This window comes from Symsagittifera roscoffensis, chromosome 3 (assembly GCF_963678635.1).
Source record: "Symsagittifera roscoffensis chromosome 3, txSymRosc1.1, whole genome shotgun sequence".
NCBI lineage: Eukaryota > Metazoa > Xenacoelomorpha > Acoela > Convolutidae > Symsagittifera > Symsagittifera roscoffensis.
The window spans coordinates 13,967,778-13,986,261 of record NC_087064.1 but is presented as its reverse complement, the minus strand read 5'-3'; the positions used below and the strand labels follow the sequence as shown (position 1 = coordinate 13,986,261).

The window sequence follows — 18,484 nt, the reverse complement described above, 5'->3', positions numbered from 1 at the left end:
GAAAGTTAGTTAACTTTCAAGTTTTTTCAGACTCTGTACATCAATCACAACTTGAAAGACACCAAGGACATATAAAACTAGACGAAAAATACCCGTATAACAGCGCACACGGACGATTAACCTATGACCTACACGATAAACATTGGATACCACACATTGGTATAAATAACCCATCAAACTGCAAAGCAGACACAAAAAATAAAGGATACCAAGAAATAATGTTTTTCGATTGGAAAATACAACTCGAAAAAATACAACTAACACGAGATTTATCAGATAATACAATGATCTATCAAGGAATCCGATTACCTTGTAAAAATGATCAAGGTTATTGCGACCCTACAACGAGAACACAAGCAACAATTGTTTGGTTCCCCGAAGATACATGTACAACATTTCAAGTAACAAGAATACACGCTCGTATGATAAAGTTTCACGAAAAATACTTTATACAATCAATTCCATATGAACAAGTACATCCATCACGAAAACAAAGTACTAATTTTAGAAACATACACAATATAGAAAATAAATTGACACGTTTTCAAATATATCAAGAAACAGAACTTGCATGTAAATACAGGAATCCACTTCACAGAACACAATACTCTGAAATATTAGTTGAATACGAAAAAGGATTCGACATGACCACTGGAAAAATAAAACTTGACCCATATGCCACAGGTCATCCTCCAAACGAAGGAACATCCTATATACCAGTTAATTTTGAAAAAAGCAACGGACAACCTGGTGGACATCTAAAACCCCATGACACCAGAAGCACACGCTTACAAGAATTATCACTAATGAATACTACATATTTCGGTAATATCCACTATGATATTCATTTAGATATGAAACTAGATTATACAATTAGCCGAATTTTTCAAGAAATGTCACTCTCCGAATTAGAAACACTACACCAACTATGCGAATTAGAACGAACACAAATATTACAATCACTTGCACTAGCAGTATTAAAAATACCCTATGCAGGATACTTATTATCTGGAAATAGATCAAATTTTTTAGACTATGAAGGAAACATCTTATGGTTTTATACTTGTACTAAAAAAGTATCACCACTATACGTTTTTGAAGATAAACGATGTTATAAAAGAATCCCTATCTTTTATAAGAATAAAGTACATTTCGTGGATACACTTTCACGAAGAACCTATTTCTGGGATACCGCAGTCCCATGTGGATCAGAAAACAGCCACAATGTAGTACAACTAAACCCTGATGAAAATAAATATTATCTTCTCACTCCATATCCCACATTAATGCAATCACTCAAAAAATTTTCACCAGAAAGCATTCGCGCTATTGCTCGAAACCCAAATATAGACTTACAATCAATAGGAATCTATTCAAAATCAGATATTCAACATCACATTAGAACACAACAATTCCAAGAATTATTAACACAAATGGACACTATACAAAGACAATCAATAGACCAAAATTTACGCAAACTTGCGGAAACCGCAGGATTTGCCGATATCTACACGCAAGACTATAGCGGATATTTTAAAGACATTAAAGATTATATATATCTAAACGGTGAAAAATACCGTCCCCAAGATATATCACCAATTAACATTTTTAGCTTTGTTACACTCAAAAATGAGATCCTCGATTTTCTAGGATGGCCCTACTACATCTTAGAAAAATTGACTATTTTATACGCAATGTTTAACTTTATTGGATTTCTTTTCTCACTTTTAAAAGGAATCTACAACACATGTGCTATACACACACAAGTAAACAGACAAGCAAGCGTAGCACGCATACTCTTTGCAGGATTTTTTGGAATCTTTTCTACATCTATAAACAAAATTCTTTTAGACGCACAAATAAAAGAATATAACACAAAAATAGCAACACGACAAAATACATACGACGAAGAACATAACAATGTAGACATAACGCCAACGGCACCACAATCACCACCCCTACCAAATAACCATCCACTATCCCTAGTCCCACGAAATTTTCGAAATTTAGCCATCACACATAATCCAAATTTTCGACTCACCACATCACAAAGTCCCATCCAACATATAATGACACACCAGTCACAAGATCATAATACTTATGAACAAATTATTGAACAACCCCATACCACCGCTTTTCAGTCTCAAAATAATCATTTTTTTAGCCCACGATGAGCCGCCAACTTGGATCACTACACCGATCAAATTCCCACCCAACCAATCTTACCTCTCCAATCCCAATAATACCACTTTTTGCTTTCCCGCCACCCGATTTTCCATCTAGTAATGTAACATCAGGCATGAATTCCGATACTAATTCACACATCTCAGTTTTATACTCCATCTCACAACTCAATAACCCGAATATTGAAACCCCCGATGAATTTGCCGACTCTGAACCATCTCCATCAAATAATTTTCACACCAATCCCTTAAATTTTTCTCAACCCCCTTTTCAACCCATATTATCCAATAACCCTGACCCAATCACTTCCACACCCTCTTATGCTTCCCAAGTTACCCCAACCTACTCCTCATTTCATTCTGACCAATCATCTCATTCTCCAGACACCCCCCGAATCTCCCCAGAGCTAGATAATTTTATTACCCTTCAACAACAACCCTACCACCTCCATACCCCAACAATAAACCAAATCTCCTCCACAATAAATTCATCCAACCCCCCTACCCCTACACCCTCTTCAAATTATACTGAATCATTAGCACCATCATCCACATCAACTGAATCTTCACTCAACACTAATAGAGCTTACCGCACTTTTAAAAGAAAGTTCCCCAACCATCCTTTCCCAACAAAACCAGGAACAGCCCGTGAATACATCAACCACCCCAAGCATACTAACACAAAAGAATTTTTAGCCATCACCTTACCCTCATTCCCACAATACACCTTAAACACCCCCCACGACACTAACGAAACACGCAACTTTGTAGATGAATACGTTTTAATGCCCACTCTCTCTTGGACCTCATATTATCATTTTACTAACCCTCTTTGCTTACCTTTATCTAACACTCACATCGATATAGAGCGAAATACGGACATGCTATATCGACTCACTACACCACTAACCGCTAGACAATTTACTTACGTTGGATATAAAAAATCACTAAAAACACACACTGCACCTAGAGCTAACGAATATACACTCGAATACTATGATCACAACATCATCAGAGCTAACCAAGATCAATTCTTAGACGACGATCGCTTCGCTAATCCACAAATTACCAAGAAATTTTTCATCAAGACACCATATATATTTACACTAAACATCTTCGACCGAAAGTTTGATCACATTATTTCAGAAGCACTAACAGACACACAAGCATACGAAAGTTTTAAAGAACGCTTCCAAATATTTTCACTAACCTTTCATTTCCTTGCACCACACGAAAGAGATTTACACTGCTCACACGATATTATGTTGCGCACTAAACAAACCCACACATATAGTTATTATCGCTTCATCCAAAATCACTTTGACCTACACACACCCTCTAGACAACCACACCATCGTTTTCAATTCATTAATTCCAAATACACTTCACCATTTTTCCTAAATTTCACATATTGCATTAAAGATACTAACCTTCATGGTATTCTTCGCAATTATGATCCCATAACCCAAATGTACATCTTCTGTCCCATCACCAAGACCTTCAACGCCGAAGAATCCCGACCCTTCCTTATCCCGCACGAGTTTGTACAACCTATAGAAATCCCAATTTTAGAATTCATCCACAACACTAAATTCAATCACAAATTATATAATCTAATCCAAAACACACCTTATGAGTTTGCAGTTGGCACTGAAGAACTAACCACTATTAAGGCACTTCAATTGCTTTGGCCACTGCTTCAGACTAAAAATATCATCCGCATCTTAGCCAAACTACTAACAAATTCCGATCTCGTCCACGACATCTTCCCCCACGGTTTTTTCCCCGACGACTAACAGGTAATTATGAATTAAATGAATATTACTAACTAATTAAAATATTAAAAAACTCACCATACTTTATCCATGTTTTCTTTAGATTTTTAGCCTTCATCCGACAATTACCTACAAAAACCACAAAAGACAAATAAAAATCGCAAATTTCATCAAACAGATTTCAAAAATTCTATTAATCTCTTACACTTATAAATTTATAAATTTAATACCAATGCAGTAAATTCATTTCTAAAATTTTCCCCACAAGCAGTAAATCTAATTATGATGAAAATTTGTAACTTAAAATTCCCCCATAACTAGCAGTAAATTTCCAAATTCTATGCAGTAAATTAATAAAATGCAAATGCAGTACTAACCTTTTGATATTCTCATTCATTCGCACAGAAATTCTATCCACACTCGCACAGCTCGCCCACGAAGAATTGTTTAAAATAATGAATTTCAGTTTCAAGTTTTCACACTCAACAACTCTAACATATAATAACATGTTTCAAACCTTCCTTTAACCCGGTTGGAAAGGAATCATATACTAAACAAAACTAACCAACGCAGCTTACTAAATACCACAAATCATAAAATAACAGCATGACTAAGAAAAGGAAACCAACGGTACCCAAACCGGATTAACCCAGTTTAAAACTGGATAATTTATTCTTTTGAAGACTATTATAAAGTCTAAGAAAGAAATAATAAAACACAAAAAAGTCGAAAGACAAACCCATACCACGAACAATTTGCTTTTTGGAAAAAGGACATAACCAACAAGACATAAGAAAAACCACAACAAACCCAACATAAAACGTTGTCACATAACAGGACCCCTCATAAAAACCGCATGAAATCATACTCCCACTCCTGGCCTAACCCACCAGGAAGGACGTCCTGAGCATGCTCTATAGCCGGCCTAACCCACCGCGCTACATCCACGCTTTGTGACCACACCTCTATTTTTAATAAGAGCTACTCAAGGGTGAGTAACTCTTCAAAATAACCGAACTAAAACAAAAAGCTTTTGTGAAAACAACTAACTAAAATCATAATTAAAAAATATTAAACTAATAAATGTTTTATAAAATGTAAATTACATTATGCAATACATAGATCAGAATATAACACCAAGGACGAACATCTAAAGACAAAACGACCCCACTACACTCGAGAGAGAATGGCCAACCACAATCGATATGCCACTCACAATCACAACTCAAAGGATTTAGAGTACGACTTGACTTCGCAGAAAAGGACTTCATTGAACTAGACCAATGACCACCTCGATGTTCAAGTATACGTACAGATCCGAGTAACCAGGCATCCCCTCCACGCACAATCTCCACGCCATTCCCAAACTAGATCAGACACAAAAGAAGTTCTCCACGCAGAACAGAAAAACCTGACATAGCCAACCATTCTGAAATCAGATTTGAGTTTGTTGCAAAGACTTAGTCGTTGTCACTAGAAGACACAACGTCTTATGTCTCTAACTCCAGCTTCCTGGAACTTCTTTAACAAAGAGGAAACGGAAGAAAATGATGTTCGCCAAAAACCAACGTCCATCATCCATCCTTCGAATCGCAGAAGAACTATTCTAAAAAACTCTGTAAAACCCGGATGGGTGGAACCTGATCTAAACTACATTTTATGATTGGATAAATTAGATATTTTACCAATGTAAAGTATTTAATATTAACCAATCATGATCCATCTAACTAACAACCCACTTATTTGTAAGTGCTGAAGTTACTTGTAATTTCAGCACCAGAGAGATTTGAATTTAACTTAGAAATTAGTTGGACTCTCCCGAGCACTTCAGCAGCCGCAATAAACCAGTATACCCTAGATCTATTGAGCCTAGCAGAGACTAGTTAAACAACCTGAGACTAGATAGTATAAGAGTAAGATTAGGATCGGTATTAGACTAAGAAGTTGCACGAATCTATCCGGCCGAAAATAAGATAGCGTGACGAGCAGACGGTGTACCCTATCCGAAATTACTCTATGAGTTATACACTCCAGTCCTAACTCAAACCACAAGAACTGAAAGATTTTTTTGAAATTGGTAAACACAAAGCAAAAAATACATTCATTGTCAAACTTAAAAACAAGAAATCTTTAGTCGTAACTTTGAAACTGATGTTGATCTATTCAAAAGTTAATTTTTAAACATAGGTAAGAAAGTAGCATCCAAATAAAACAGGCCCATTAATCTCCCTCATGTCAAGCATATTAAAGCAAGGATGGTTCTCAACAGTGGAGCAGAATACGAGATACTGCAATAGTTAGGGGGGAATTTCGACTTATTATGAAGTTTTGAGTAATCAGCTCAAAAAACGTCTATTAGTTTCAGAGACACTGGCTGGTATATCTAACAAATGTTTCAAATAATTTTTGTCATTTCAAAAAAACCCGCTTGATAGTTTCTCAAAAAAATAGACACATCAGTTGCAAATTGTGTCAAAAACCTTAAAAAATTTGAGCGAAATTTTTTTTGTTTTGATCGAAACGCACTGTTGAACACCAATTTTTTTTGGTTATTAGAGCAAAGGTCACCTGATGATATTTTTGATGAAAAAAGATGAAGCAATTACGAACCGATGACCAAAAAAAAAGTTCAATTTCCGTTTTCGTAGATCTATCAAAAACTGTTTTTACCGTTTCACGCAGAATTTTTTCGTAAAAATTTTATAAAAATGACAAGAGCGGTCCAATATACATCTTACTGAAATCAAAATTTGATTATAACTGGAAGAAAAAACTTTTTACTGACAATTATCTTTAGAATTCCCAATTATGCGTTTGAAGAATTTTTGGAGAAACAACAGGAACAAATAAATGCCTTGAGAGCAAATACAAACAAAACATTCAATTTTCGCAAAAAATTATACTTAGATGTATCAAAAAGTACCCGCCCAAAAAGTATTTAAAATGCCCAAAAACTCAGCTGTGCGAAAAACTAATAAAAATTTTACTCAAAACACGGAAAACAAGTACCAGAAATCGTTGAAAAACCTAAAAATTGAAACCACAAGAACTAAAAGACTCTTTGCAAATTGATAAACGACACAAAGCAACAAATATATTGATGGTCAAACTTAAAAACAATAAATTTTTTGGTCGTAAGTTTGAAACAAAAAGCAAAAAAATTAAAACCTACCCAAATACAAAGTTCTTCCCCATTTTTAATGGCCGCAACAATTACAAAGTAAACAATAAATTTGATGCTAAGAAACAAAGTAAAAATTTTGATAAATGAATTAAGGAAGTAAATTTTTGGTGAATTTTTTTTAAGTTAAAACCACAAAAAGAGAACGAATATTTAAACATGTATTTGACTAGCAGATTTGAACAACGTGAAAAGCCGACAAAAAGTTCATTAAAAAGTTTAGCAGATCAGAGTTCTCATATTACCGATTTTTTTCAAAAAGCTTTAATCCCGCAAACCAGACGAAAGTATGCGGTTGACAGTTTTCGGATCGACCACAACGAGGCTTCTAATACGCATTCAACTGTGGCGCCCGGCTCACCCGAAATATGTCTCAAATAAGGTGATGTAAAAATTATCCAACAATGATTGGAATGATTGGAAATGTTGATTTGTATAGTTGGATTGCAAATCGTTTGTTTCCAGCAAAGTCATTTGTCAACTTCTCTTTGATGTTTCTGCAAACGCCGAAAAATTTAGTCTTGACTTTACCAAAAATATGTATGAAAATCAAGCTGTTCTCTGTGATATACATCTTACACACACCCATTTTTCATTCATCCCTTTGCACCACTGGCCTTTCACCACTCACCTTGCTTGTGATAATTTTTCATAATTCCAGAGTTAGCGTGAAATCATAAGTTGTTACTTTTTTCTGAATATAATTTATACGACAAAAACAAAAAATATGTATTATGAAATTTTTTTTATTCTTCATTAAAGTCACCCGCACCGGAGTTCCATGGATAATAATCAATTATATTGAATTTTCGTGGTCTGTCTCAACAAATTTCGATAATAATCGATTATAATCGATTAAAAATGGAATATAATGACAACATTTTAAACAACATTTTTCCATTATAATCGATTATTATCCATGGAACTCCGGTGCGGGCAAGCAAGAGAAAAATAAAAATATATATTAATAAATTTTCAAATTAAACATCATTTCGTTGACTGGCACACAATTCCAACGTATGCAGTTTCATCAATGAGTTAGGAGGGGGAACTGATAGACGTGAAGGGGGTTGTGTATGGACGAGCTGAGACGATGGAAGTGTAGGATGGGGAGAAGGGGTGATTGAACGGGGGAAGGGGTGGTTTGATAGTTGAACGTGATCGAAGTGGGTGAAAGATATGAGTTTGTTTTACCTGCTGATGGCTCCACAGATCTTGCTTGTGGTCGACGGTGAAGTTAAACGTCTGTTTATACTCTTCATGCATCTGTGCATACTTCCCCTGCCTAAATGGCTCTTTTTCCTTTTTCCACAAATCGTTCTACGTACCCTTCTAAGAAAAATTGCACACCCTGAGATTTGTTGTTGTTTCAATCAATTACCTTCAAAAATGCAATATTTAAAGGATGTACTTTAATGTCAGTTGATATATATTCTAAAAGTTATTTAAGATTACTTTTCTTCTATTTCATCTGACAAAAGTCTTGCAGCAATCATAATAGTAATTTCATATTTTTATTATGACTTTCCAATAGTTTTATTACGATTATGATTATTATGATTATTATAATCAAATAAGTATAATATTGATTATAAGTATATGATCGCGAGTAAGGAAAAAAAAAGCGGTCCTGAGGTTGAACAGATCTCTTGTCTCCTCGCTGCTTCCTGTGACGTCATCACTCTGGCGTATGAAGAAATAGGAGAGGTTGAGAAGAGAAGAGAATATAAGACAGACTGCGATGAAGATCCAGGGATAAGAACACACCAGTCGGCTCTGTCTGCAAAAACAATACGCAATATGTATTTAAAAGTTTGATAAGTTGTTTCAACAACAGGCGCAAAACCAATCATTCTAATTTAATTATAAAAACAATCACTTATACCAAAATCAGGGGTGCATTCAGTTTTTCTCTAGAAAGGGATTTTCAATAAAATCAAAAACTGTTATTAGGTTGATCAAAATGGTTTTTAAATTCCTCCCAAATCACTATAAAGACCCTATTTTGACCAAATTCGCTGCACATCAGGTAAACTTTTGAAAAAAAAACTGCCAAAAATGAGGTTTTTAGGCATTTTAGTAAAAATTTTGACAACAACTTTTTTCGGGCGCGCGCTCTTCCTCAAAATTATCATGTATTGGCGCCAAAAGCGCCGTTAGAACAATTTTAAGATCGGTCAGCCAAAATGGATGTCTGAAATTCATACCAAAGGGGGGGGGGGGGCGTCTGCAACACTTCTAAAGCCGCAACTGCTCAAAAAGCCCAATCTGGGAGATCCCCCGCCAGACAAACTTTATCCATTTTTAGATTTCAGACGTCTTCGGGAGCCTAAATTTTTGAAAGCCAGATAGTGGTATCGGACGTGGAAAGAGACTCCCTGCGAACCAAAAACAAACTCCTAGATTTTTGTCTGCCTAACATCAGCCTGACAGTGAAAGTGAAAGTGAAAGTGAAAGTGTTGAACATTCAAACATGTAAACAAGATAAAATGATTTTTGACTTGGAAAACTGATATTTTTTTAGTAAAGATGAACATAAATATTTTTGCACAGCAACCGTTTATTTCTGTTTTCAGCAAGTGTTCAATTGACAAAATGAACGTATGCCATCATTTGAGCATTATTTTTGTGGTAAAATTGCTGATGACACCATATCGTTCCGGAGCTTAACTGTGAAAAACTGTCGAAACGAATCTGATTTAAAGACATATTGCAAAAAACTGATTTCAAAAGAAATAAAATTTGAAACCTCACCTGTAGAAAACTCTGTTGAGGAAAGAAAGAGGCCAGCTGTGTATTCTGTGACAAAAAACAGAGCTCATATTATACAACAAAGCATATCATTATGAAGCAAGACAGAGACGCCAGTGCAAATACAATGTATAACTTATGCATGTTTAAAATATCAAATGAAAAATTTGCTTTGGTTAGATAAAAACAATTTTGTACTGGTACTGACAAATGTATTAGTAGATAAAATTACTCAAAAGGGTTCCCTTCATTTACCTGAGAATCAATTAGTGTTTATTACTCAAATTTCTGACTTGAGTCACATTTTTGGTTGTGATTTAGAACAAAATCAAAGAGGTGTTATAATGATAGGAAAAGGACCACATAATCTCAGTATTCTTGAGACATTATAAAAATACACTCTCTGAAGATATATAGTGATATTATAGAAAATAACATAGTCGGTGATACAAAAACTTCTTTATTGCGTTGTATTCCATTCATCTCCAAAGTAAAAAGTTGATTTAATTTTCATTCGAAATGGTTGCTCAAAATTCAGCTGATTTCCCTATTTTTCGAGGGCATGCAAGACAACGTGGAAGAGTTTTTGGAGCTCTATCACAAACTCTTGGGAGAACTGCAATTCCCTTAATTAAAAAATATATAGTCCCAGCTGCGAAAAGAGTTGGGGCAGAATTATTTGAAAGTGCTGCTCCAGAGATTGGGGAAGTTGTTAGTGGACGTCAAAAACTGAAAACATTTGCAAAAGATGTGGCAACAAAAACAATTCGGAAACAATTGGGAGGTGGAAAAAAGAAATCTAAGCGTAGAACAGGTAGAACCAGATCCATTTCTCAAAAAAGTAGATCAAAAAACAGTCGCTCTCGCAAAGACTTTTTTGACAATATAAAATGAGTGTAAACAAAAGTCATTTTTGGTACAAAGCTTTTACAAATTCTTCGATGGAGATTTTTGATAAAGTCCCAGTTTTGGAAACAACTATGTCATCTTACACACAAGAAGTTTTTCCCAGTACTTCTCTGGATGAAAGCAGTATTGAGTTTGAATTTGAAACGGACCGTAATCTTTACTTGTATATGCGTGATACCCATCTTAGTTTAAAGCTTCATTTTTTCAAGGAAGATTTTTTGATGCTTTCACAAAAGAAAAAGCACAAAAGAAAGATTTTTAACATCACTATATTCTTGTGTTTGACTTGACCTCCTTACAGGATGCAGCTGAACAGTTGCATTATCCAGAACTTAGTGGAGAAAACCTAAGATTAGAAATGTTTTTCCAATTTTCCTTGGAACAAGTAACGGAAGTGATAGTCTTGGGAGAAAGACTATCAAATGTTCAAATTGACAAATTCGGAACAGTTGCTAAAAGTATTTAAATTTTAGAGTTTTCAGGTTCCTGTAGAAATATTTTAACTTTTTGGGATTTTTCTTTGTTACTGTCTCTGTACTATCTACTTTGTTTTTCTTCAGACCTAAATTTCCAGAATTAAAACAGATAATGAATGCTGTTTAATTGAAAACCCAAGAAAATTCTTCAACCTAGACTGTAAAACAGTGTTCAATAACTTTTGTCCAGATCATAAGTTTTGTGTATGGGACTTTGTTGATTCAATACCAAAACGCGTGTAAGTCATTAATATTAATTTTTTTATTCCTAAATTACACTATAACCTAATTTTTTCTTTGTTTTTAAATGTAAATTGGCAAACAATTGCAAAAATGGATTTTTTTACTCCTGCAAACTAAAACTTTAACATTTTTGAAAGAATTCCTGAGCTCAGGTTCAAGTACATGGGATCTTACCCCCCTGATAAAGTATCTCAACTAACAAAATACTCTTTTGCAATTGTTAACTCAGCTCCAAGCAAGGATAGAGGGGAACACTAGAGCATGATAGATCGATTGGACAAAACTTATTACTTTGCTGTTTCTTTGGGTCGAAAAATAACACCTTAACTCTTTTTAACAAAAAAATATGAACGAATGGTTCCCAGAAAACTACAAAAAACTGATAATTTGTGTGGATTCTTTTTTCTCAAACATTCTACCTTTTTTGAAATTTCAGTAGGTTTAAACATTTTTTCAAGTAGATGTTTCAAATAATATGAATATCTAATATATTAGTTAATAGGTCGAATAATAACAAATTTTATCGTGTTTTGAAGATTTTTTGAAAAATTTTTTCATAAAAATTCCAAGTTTTTGCTCAAAAACTCTTACCATTGACTTACCGTGTACCAAAACTCTAATTAAAAGAACTTCATTCCCCAATCCACACGTAATTAACCTGTGATATTCAACAATTAGATAACGGACGCCAAAAATTTTGCGAAAAAAACTAGACATTTCGACACAATGTTATTGTTATGTTTTACCTAGATTTCCAAGTTCTTGCTTCCTTGGTCACGTGACTGGATTGTTTTTCTGTTTATATGTTAAAATTTTTGCTTCATCAGTATATGCGTTGCTCAATTGTTAGACCTTTAACCAAAAACTTTTGCAAAAATAGTTTACATCATCAGTCTAGTTGTTTTGGACATTGAATGTATTGAAAACAAAATAGTGAAACAGTTAGGAGTTTATAAAAATGGACAAACTATGGGACATTCCTTTCTTCCTAAAAATTCAGTGTTTTGCAAAAGTTTATGAAAAAAAAAATTCTGTCAGAAATTTTGGAAACAAAGGGTACAAACTTGGATGACTACGCATGCCCAAAAGTTCAGAATACAGTTTTCAAAGATGAAGAGTATGATTGGAGGCGTAGCAACTACCCATTTTGTCATGCAAATACTCCTCACTGTGCAGAAAGAAAAGCATTTGCATACGGAACATGGACTCGATGTTTTTTGATAAATTGTAAATAATCTAAATAGTTTTGTGTTATCGTGTTTTTGAAATTTAAAAATTAATCATTATCAATTTTTTCATTCCAAGGTTGAGATGGGTGATGAATGTGACAAGCAATTAGATTTAGGAAAATTTGTTTTTGATGAGGAGAATCATGAACAAAAATCATGCAAGTTTTTTGGACGTACGTGTAACAGATCTCTTTTAGTTTTTATGTGCCATTTTTTGTCATAGTTTTAATACTAGCATTTGCAATCGTTCGAATAATGTTATTCACTACATGTGAAGAAACAACAGTTTGGGTAGCAATTTTATCAAGTACAGTCGGTTATGTTTTACCTTCTCCAAAGCTATGAATAAAAAATTTTCTACCCAGGAACGATTTTTAATTTCGCTAGTTGGACCAAGTGGATTTGGACAATCGCAACTTGTTTTTGATTTGTTAAAAATTGGTACATTTGAACCAAAATTTGACAAAATGTTTTTTTTAATCAACATTATCAACCTCATTAAGAACAAATGCAAAGAAAAAAACTTAAATTTATACAAGTTGATGACTTTGAACGGATTTAAAATTCTTCTCAATAATGGAACAAAATACCTGTTAATAATTGATGACTCTTGTGAAAAAATTTCAAACTCTAAGCAGTTTGTAAAAGTTGCTACTGCTGGAAGACACAGGGGACTGAATACAATATATATTAGGCATAATTTGTTTCATCAAAGCAGATTGGGAAGAGATAATTAGTTACAAAATACACGTATAGTCTTGTTAAAGTCACCGAGAGATGTTTTACAAATCAAAACCTTAAGTCAACAGCCAGGTCTAAGATCAGAATTGAATGATTGGTATCAAGATGCAACATCTACTCCTTATGTTCATTTACTCATTGATTCTTCTCCAAAAACAGTTGATTTGCTAAAATATTGCGCAAACAGTGTTTCAATTCCATGAAAGTTTTGTCTACCAGCAGGATCAGAAGTAAAGTTTTTGGACGATGAGCATACAATACGTCTCTATATTTTAAACATTTTCCCAAAAACTTCAAAAACATTTCATCCTCCATTGTCCAAAAAGTTTCATTCAATTCCCAAGCGAATGTCTAGTAAACTTGCTACGAGGCGAGCTAAAGGATCTCCAAAAAAAAATACTTAAAAAAATATCGAAGAGAAAAATCAGAACTCACACGAAAAAGAACTTCACAGCATAAATGGATAACTATTTTAAGCTCGCCAAAAGTTTTACAATTAATATCTGTTATCACTCCTTTTGTCATTAAACGATTGACGTAGTATGGATCAGTTTGTTCCAATTCCTTACTCAATTTATCAATCACAAAGTACACTTCCAAAAAAAAACCAAAATTGGAATAAAAGAAGAGATTGTACCAAGAGAATTTGATTCTATTTTCAGTGCTGTAAATGCAAAGTTGAAAACGAGTATCAATAAGCACCTTATTGATTTAATTTTGAGTATTCCCAGAATTAGACTAAGTCATTCAGAAAATATCATATTAGATAACCGAGACACAAAAGAATAAATTGTAGACTTTGTGTGCGCACTAAAGCGAAAAAATACCGACTTTCCCGATATTTACTTTACCATTTTGGAAGCAACTCAAGTTCCACCTAAACTTGTTATTAACAAAAATGCCAAAGCGAAAGACAGAGGAACTCGTATCCCTTTTAAAATTTGAAGAAGTAAGTCTGAACAGATTGTATTCTAGGGGTAGAGCTGCGTACGGTTCTGTGCGAAACTTGAGTAAAGCAAGCGGATTGTCAAAAAAGAAAGTAGAACAATTTTTAGAAAGCAAGATATCTTATACAAAATTTGGTCCCCCAATCAGACGTTTTCGAAGGCTTCGAGCTTTTTCAAAATATATCAATGAAATTTGGCGTATGAATTTGGCGGCATTTGTGGATAAACTAGCGAGTCAAAACATTGGAGTCAAGTATTTATTGGTGATGTTTTTTCGCGATTTGTCAGAGTTCAAACAATGAAAACTAAATATGCCAAGGACACTTTGCAAGCTTTTAAAAAAATAATCTCTCGAAAAAACACTCCTGAAAAGCTTTGGGTTGAAAAGAATATGGGGGAACTTTCAAAAAATTTTGCAAGGAAAAAAAATTGAAGTTTACTCGACAATGAATGAAACAAAAGCTGCATTTGCAGAGAGAGTCATTCAATCATTAAAACACTTAATGCTATATAGAAGATCCTGGTGAAAAATTCATTCCAAGTTGCCGCAATTTGTGTCTACAATGAATTGTTGCGTCAAAAAATCTATTGGGAAATGACATAAAGATTTTAAGAGTACTGATTTCCTCTCAATTCTGTACAATAAACCTCTAACAAGGTATAAGAAACTAAAATTCAACATTGAAGACAGAGTGAGAATTTCAAAGAATAAAACTCCGTTCCGAAAAGGATACAAACCACAATTTAGAGATGAAATTTTCGAAATTTCGGCAATATCTACTAGAAAACCGTCTACATACATCATCAAAGATCTCTACAATGAAAAGTTCTGGGAAAATTTTATGAAAAATAGCTGAGAATATGTTCAGAATAGAGGTAAATCATTGTTATTCGAATCATAGTCTTAGTTTTTTTTGAACAAATTTCTACCCGAACAAATGAATTCGAAAAGAGAATGGGTGGTTGCTAATTCAGAAATATCCTACGCTTCTTTGTACCAAAATGTTACTGAGGGAAAGTTTACATTCGTAGATGATAGAGAAAGTTCTGAGGAAAAAAGAAAAATTGTACCGATGCATATTGAACCAGGATTGTATCCGAGTTTTGTTGATATAGTTGTAGCCATGAACAACAAAATTCGAGAAAGTTTAGGTGCTCAAGCATTTGAATATAACGGAATCTATGTATCAGTAGATAAAATTACTCAAAAATTTCCGTTCATTTATCTGAGAATCAATTAGTGTTTATTATTCAAAATTCTGACTTGAGTCACATTTTTGGTTGTGATTTAGAACAAAATCAAAGAGGTGCTATAATGATAGGAAAAGGACCACATAATCTCAGTATTCTTGAGACATTATAAAAATACACTCTTTGAAGATATATAGTGATATTATAGAACATAACATAGTCGGTGATACAAAAACTTCTTTATTGCGTTGTATTCCATTCATCTCCAAAGTAAAAAGCTGATTTAATTTTCATTCGAAATGGTTGCTCAAAATTCAGTTGATTTCCCTATTTTTCGAGCGCATGCAAGACAACGTGGAAAAGTTTTTGGAGCTCTCGCACAAACTCTTGGGAGAACTGCAATCCCCTTTATTAAAAAATATATAGTCCCAGCTGCGAAATGAATTGGGGCAGATTTGTTTGAAATTGCTGCTCCAGAGATTGGGGAAATTGTTAGTGGACGTCAAAAATTTAAAATATTTGCAAAAGATGTGGGAACAAAAACAGTTCGGAAACAATTGGGAGGTGGAAAAAAGAAATCTAAGCGTAGATCAGGTAGAACCAGATCCATTTCTCGAAAAAGTAGATCAAAAAACAGTCGCTCTCGCAAAGACATTTTTGACAATATAAAATGAGTGTAAACAAAAGTCATTTTTGGTCCGGAGCTTTTACAAATTCTTCGATGGAGGTTTTTAATAAAGTCCCAGTTTTGGAAAAAACTATGTCATCTTACACACAAGAAGTTTTTCCCAGTACTTCTCTGGATGAAAGCAGTATTGAGTTTGAATTTGAAACGGATCGTAACCTTTACTTCGATATGCGTGATACCCATCTTAATTTAAAGCTTCAATTGTTCAAGGAAAATTTTTTGATAATTTCAAAAAAATAAAAAGCAGAACATAAAGCAAAATCGGAGGAAGATTGAAATGAGGAGCCACAAGCTTACGTAACTTATGTAAACAATCTACTAAATTCTAAATTCTCCAACTGTGAAGTTTATTTTAACAATACAATGGTTTACAACGCCAATGGTTTATATTCTCATAAGGCACAAATACCGAACGAATTCAACTCGTCAGCAGTGAGTAATAAAGGATTACTTGCTTGTCATGGATACAGTTTTGCAAAATATCCTGATGGATTTGATATGCATCCATTCACTGATAGAAGAAATTCCTTAGGAACAGGGATAACTTTTTCACTCTATGGTAGGCTCGCCATTGATTTGTTTACTAGCGAAAAATTGTTGCTACCAAATACCCAAGCTCGAATTAAATTTATTCGAGCTAGACCTATTTTTTATATGCTATCTGATAATCCAAATGTCAGTCTGAAAGTTGTTGATTGTTCGCTGTTTACTAGAAAAATTTTAGTAGCTGAACCTAATCATCAATACTTGCAATGATAGTTTGCATGAGAACCTTGCAAGAAAACCTGCTCAATACAATTACATGGAAACTATAGCAAGAACCGTAATCATTCCGTTTCGTCAAAACCAATTCACACAAGAAAATATATTCAATAAGAAGAATAGCTGTTGCAATGAATACAAACTCAGCTGTTGCAGGATCTTTTCATGAAAACCCTTTCAGCTATCAACAATTTCATTTGAGAGAGCTGAGAATTATTCGGGGTGAAAGAGCAATTGTTTCATTAGATACAACTTCTCCTTGTCGTCCTTATGCTACAACAATGAAAGCAATGCAGTTTAACGAAGATTTCCCAGCTCTTCCTATGGAAGATTTTCAACATCACAATATTCTTGTGTTTGAGTTGACCTCCTTACAGGATGCAGCTGAACAGTTGCATTATCCAGAACTTAGTGGAGAAAGCCTGAGATTAGAAATGTTTTTCCAATTTCCCTTGGAACAAGTAACGGAAGTGATAGTCTTGGGAGAAAGACTATCAAATGTTCAAATTGACAAATTCGGAACAGTTGCTAAAAGTATTTAAATTTTAGAGTGTTCAGCTTCCTATAAAAATATTTTATTTTTTTGGGATTTTTCTTTGTTATTGTCTCTGTACTATCTACTTTGTTTTTCTTCAGACGTAAATCTCCAGAAAAAACAGATAATGAATGCAGTTTAGTTGAAAACCCAAGAAAATTTTTCAAACTAGACCGTAAAACAGTGTTCAATAACCTTTGTCCAGATCATAAGTTTTGTGTATGGTTTTTGTTGATTCAATACCTAAATGCGTGTAAGTCATTGAGATTTTTTTATCCTAAACTTTACTATAAACTTAGTTTTTCTTTGTTTTTAGATGTAAATCGGCTAAAAATTGCAAGAATGGATAATTTTTTACTCCTGCAAACTAAAACTTTAACCTTTTTGAAAGATTTCCTGAGCTCAGGTTCAAGTAAATGGGATCTTACCCCTCTGATAAAGTATCTCGACTAACAAAATACTCTTTTGCAATTGTTAACTCAGCTCCAATCAATGATAGAGGGGAACACTGGAGCATGATAGCTCGATTGGACAAATTTTACTACTTTGCTGATTCCTTGGGTCGAAAAATAACAAATTATTTCTTTTTAACAAAAAATATGAACGAATGGTTCCCAGAAAAAAAAACAAAAAACTGATAATTTGTGTGGATTTTTTAATTTAATTTGATTAAAAACTGATAATTTGTGTGGATCTTTTTCGAAGTTTCAGTAGGTTTCACCCTTTTTTCAAGTAGATGTTTCAAAAAATAGGAATATATAATATATTAGTTAATAGGTCGATTTATAACAAATTTTATCGTGTTTTGAAGTTTTTTTGAAAAATTTTTTCATAAAAATTCCAAGTTTTTGCCCAAAAACTCTTACTATTGAC

At 33.7% G+C, this 18,484-nt stretch overlaps 1 protein-coding gene across 1 annotated transcript in view; it reads right to left on the bottom strand.

Annotated features, from left to right (window-relative positions):
* The window catches only part of LOC134841580 (patched domain-containing protein 3-like), a 28,766-nt gene extending 20,250 nt beyond the window's left edge, over positions 1–8,516 (bottom strand). The window contains exon 1 of the mRNA XM_063857611.1: positions 8,334–8,516. Within this exon, the coding sequence (XP_063713681.1) occupies positions 8,334–8,405 (72 nt within the window). The 5' untranslated portion in view covers positions 8,406–8,516. The remainder of the gene's footprint in view (positions 1–8,333) is intronic.
* Positions 8,517–18,484: the final 9,968 nt, after the last annotated feature.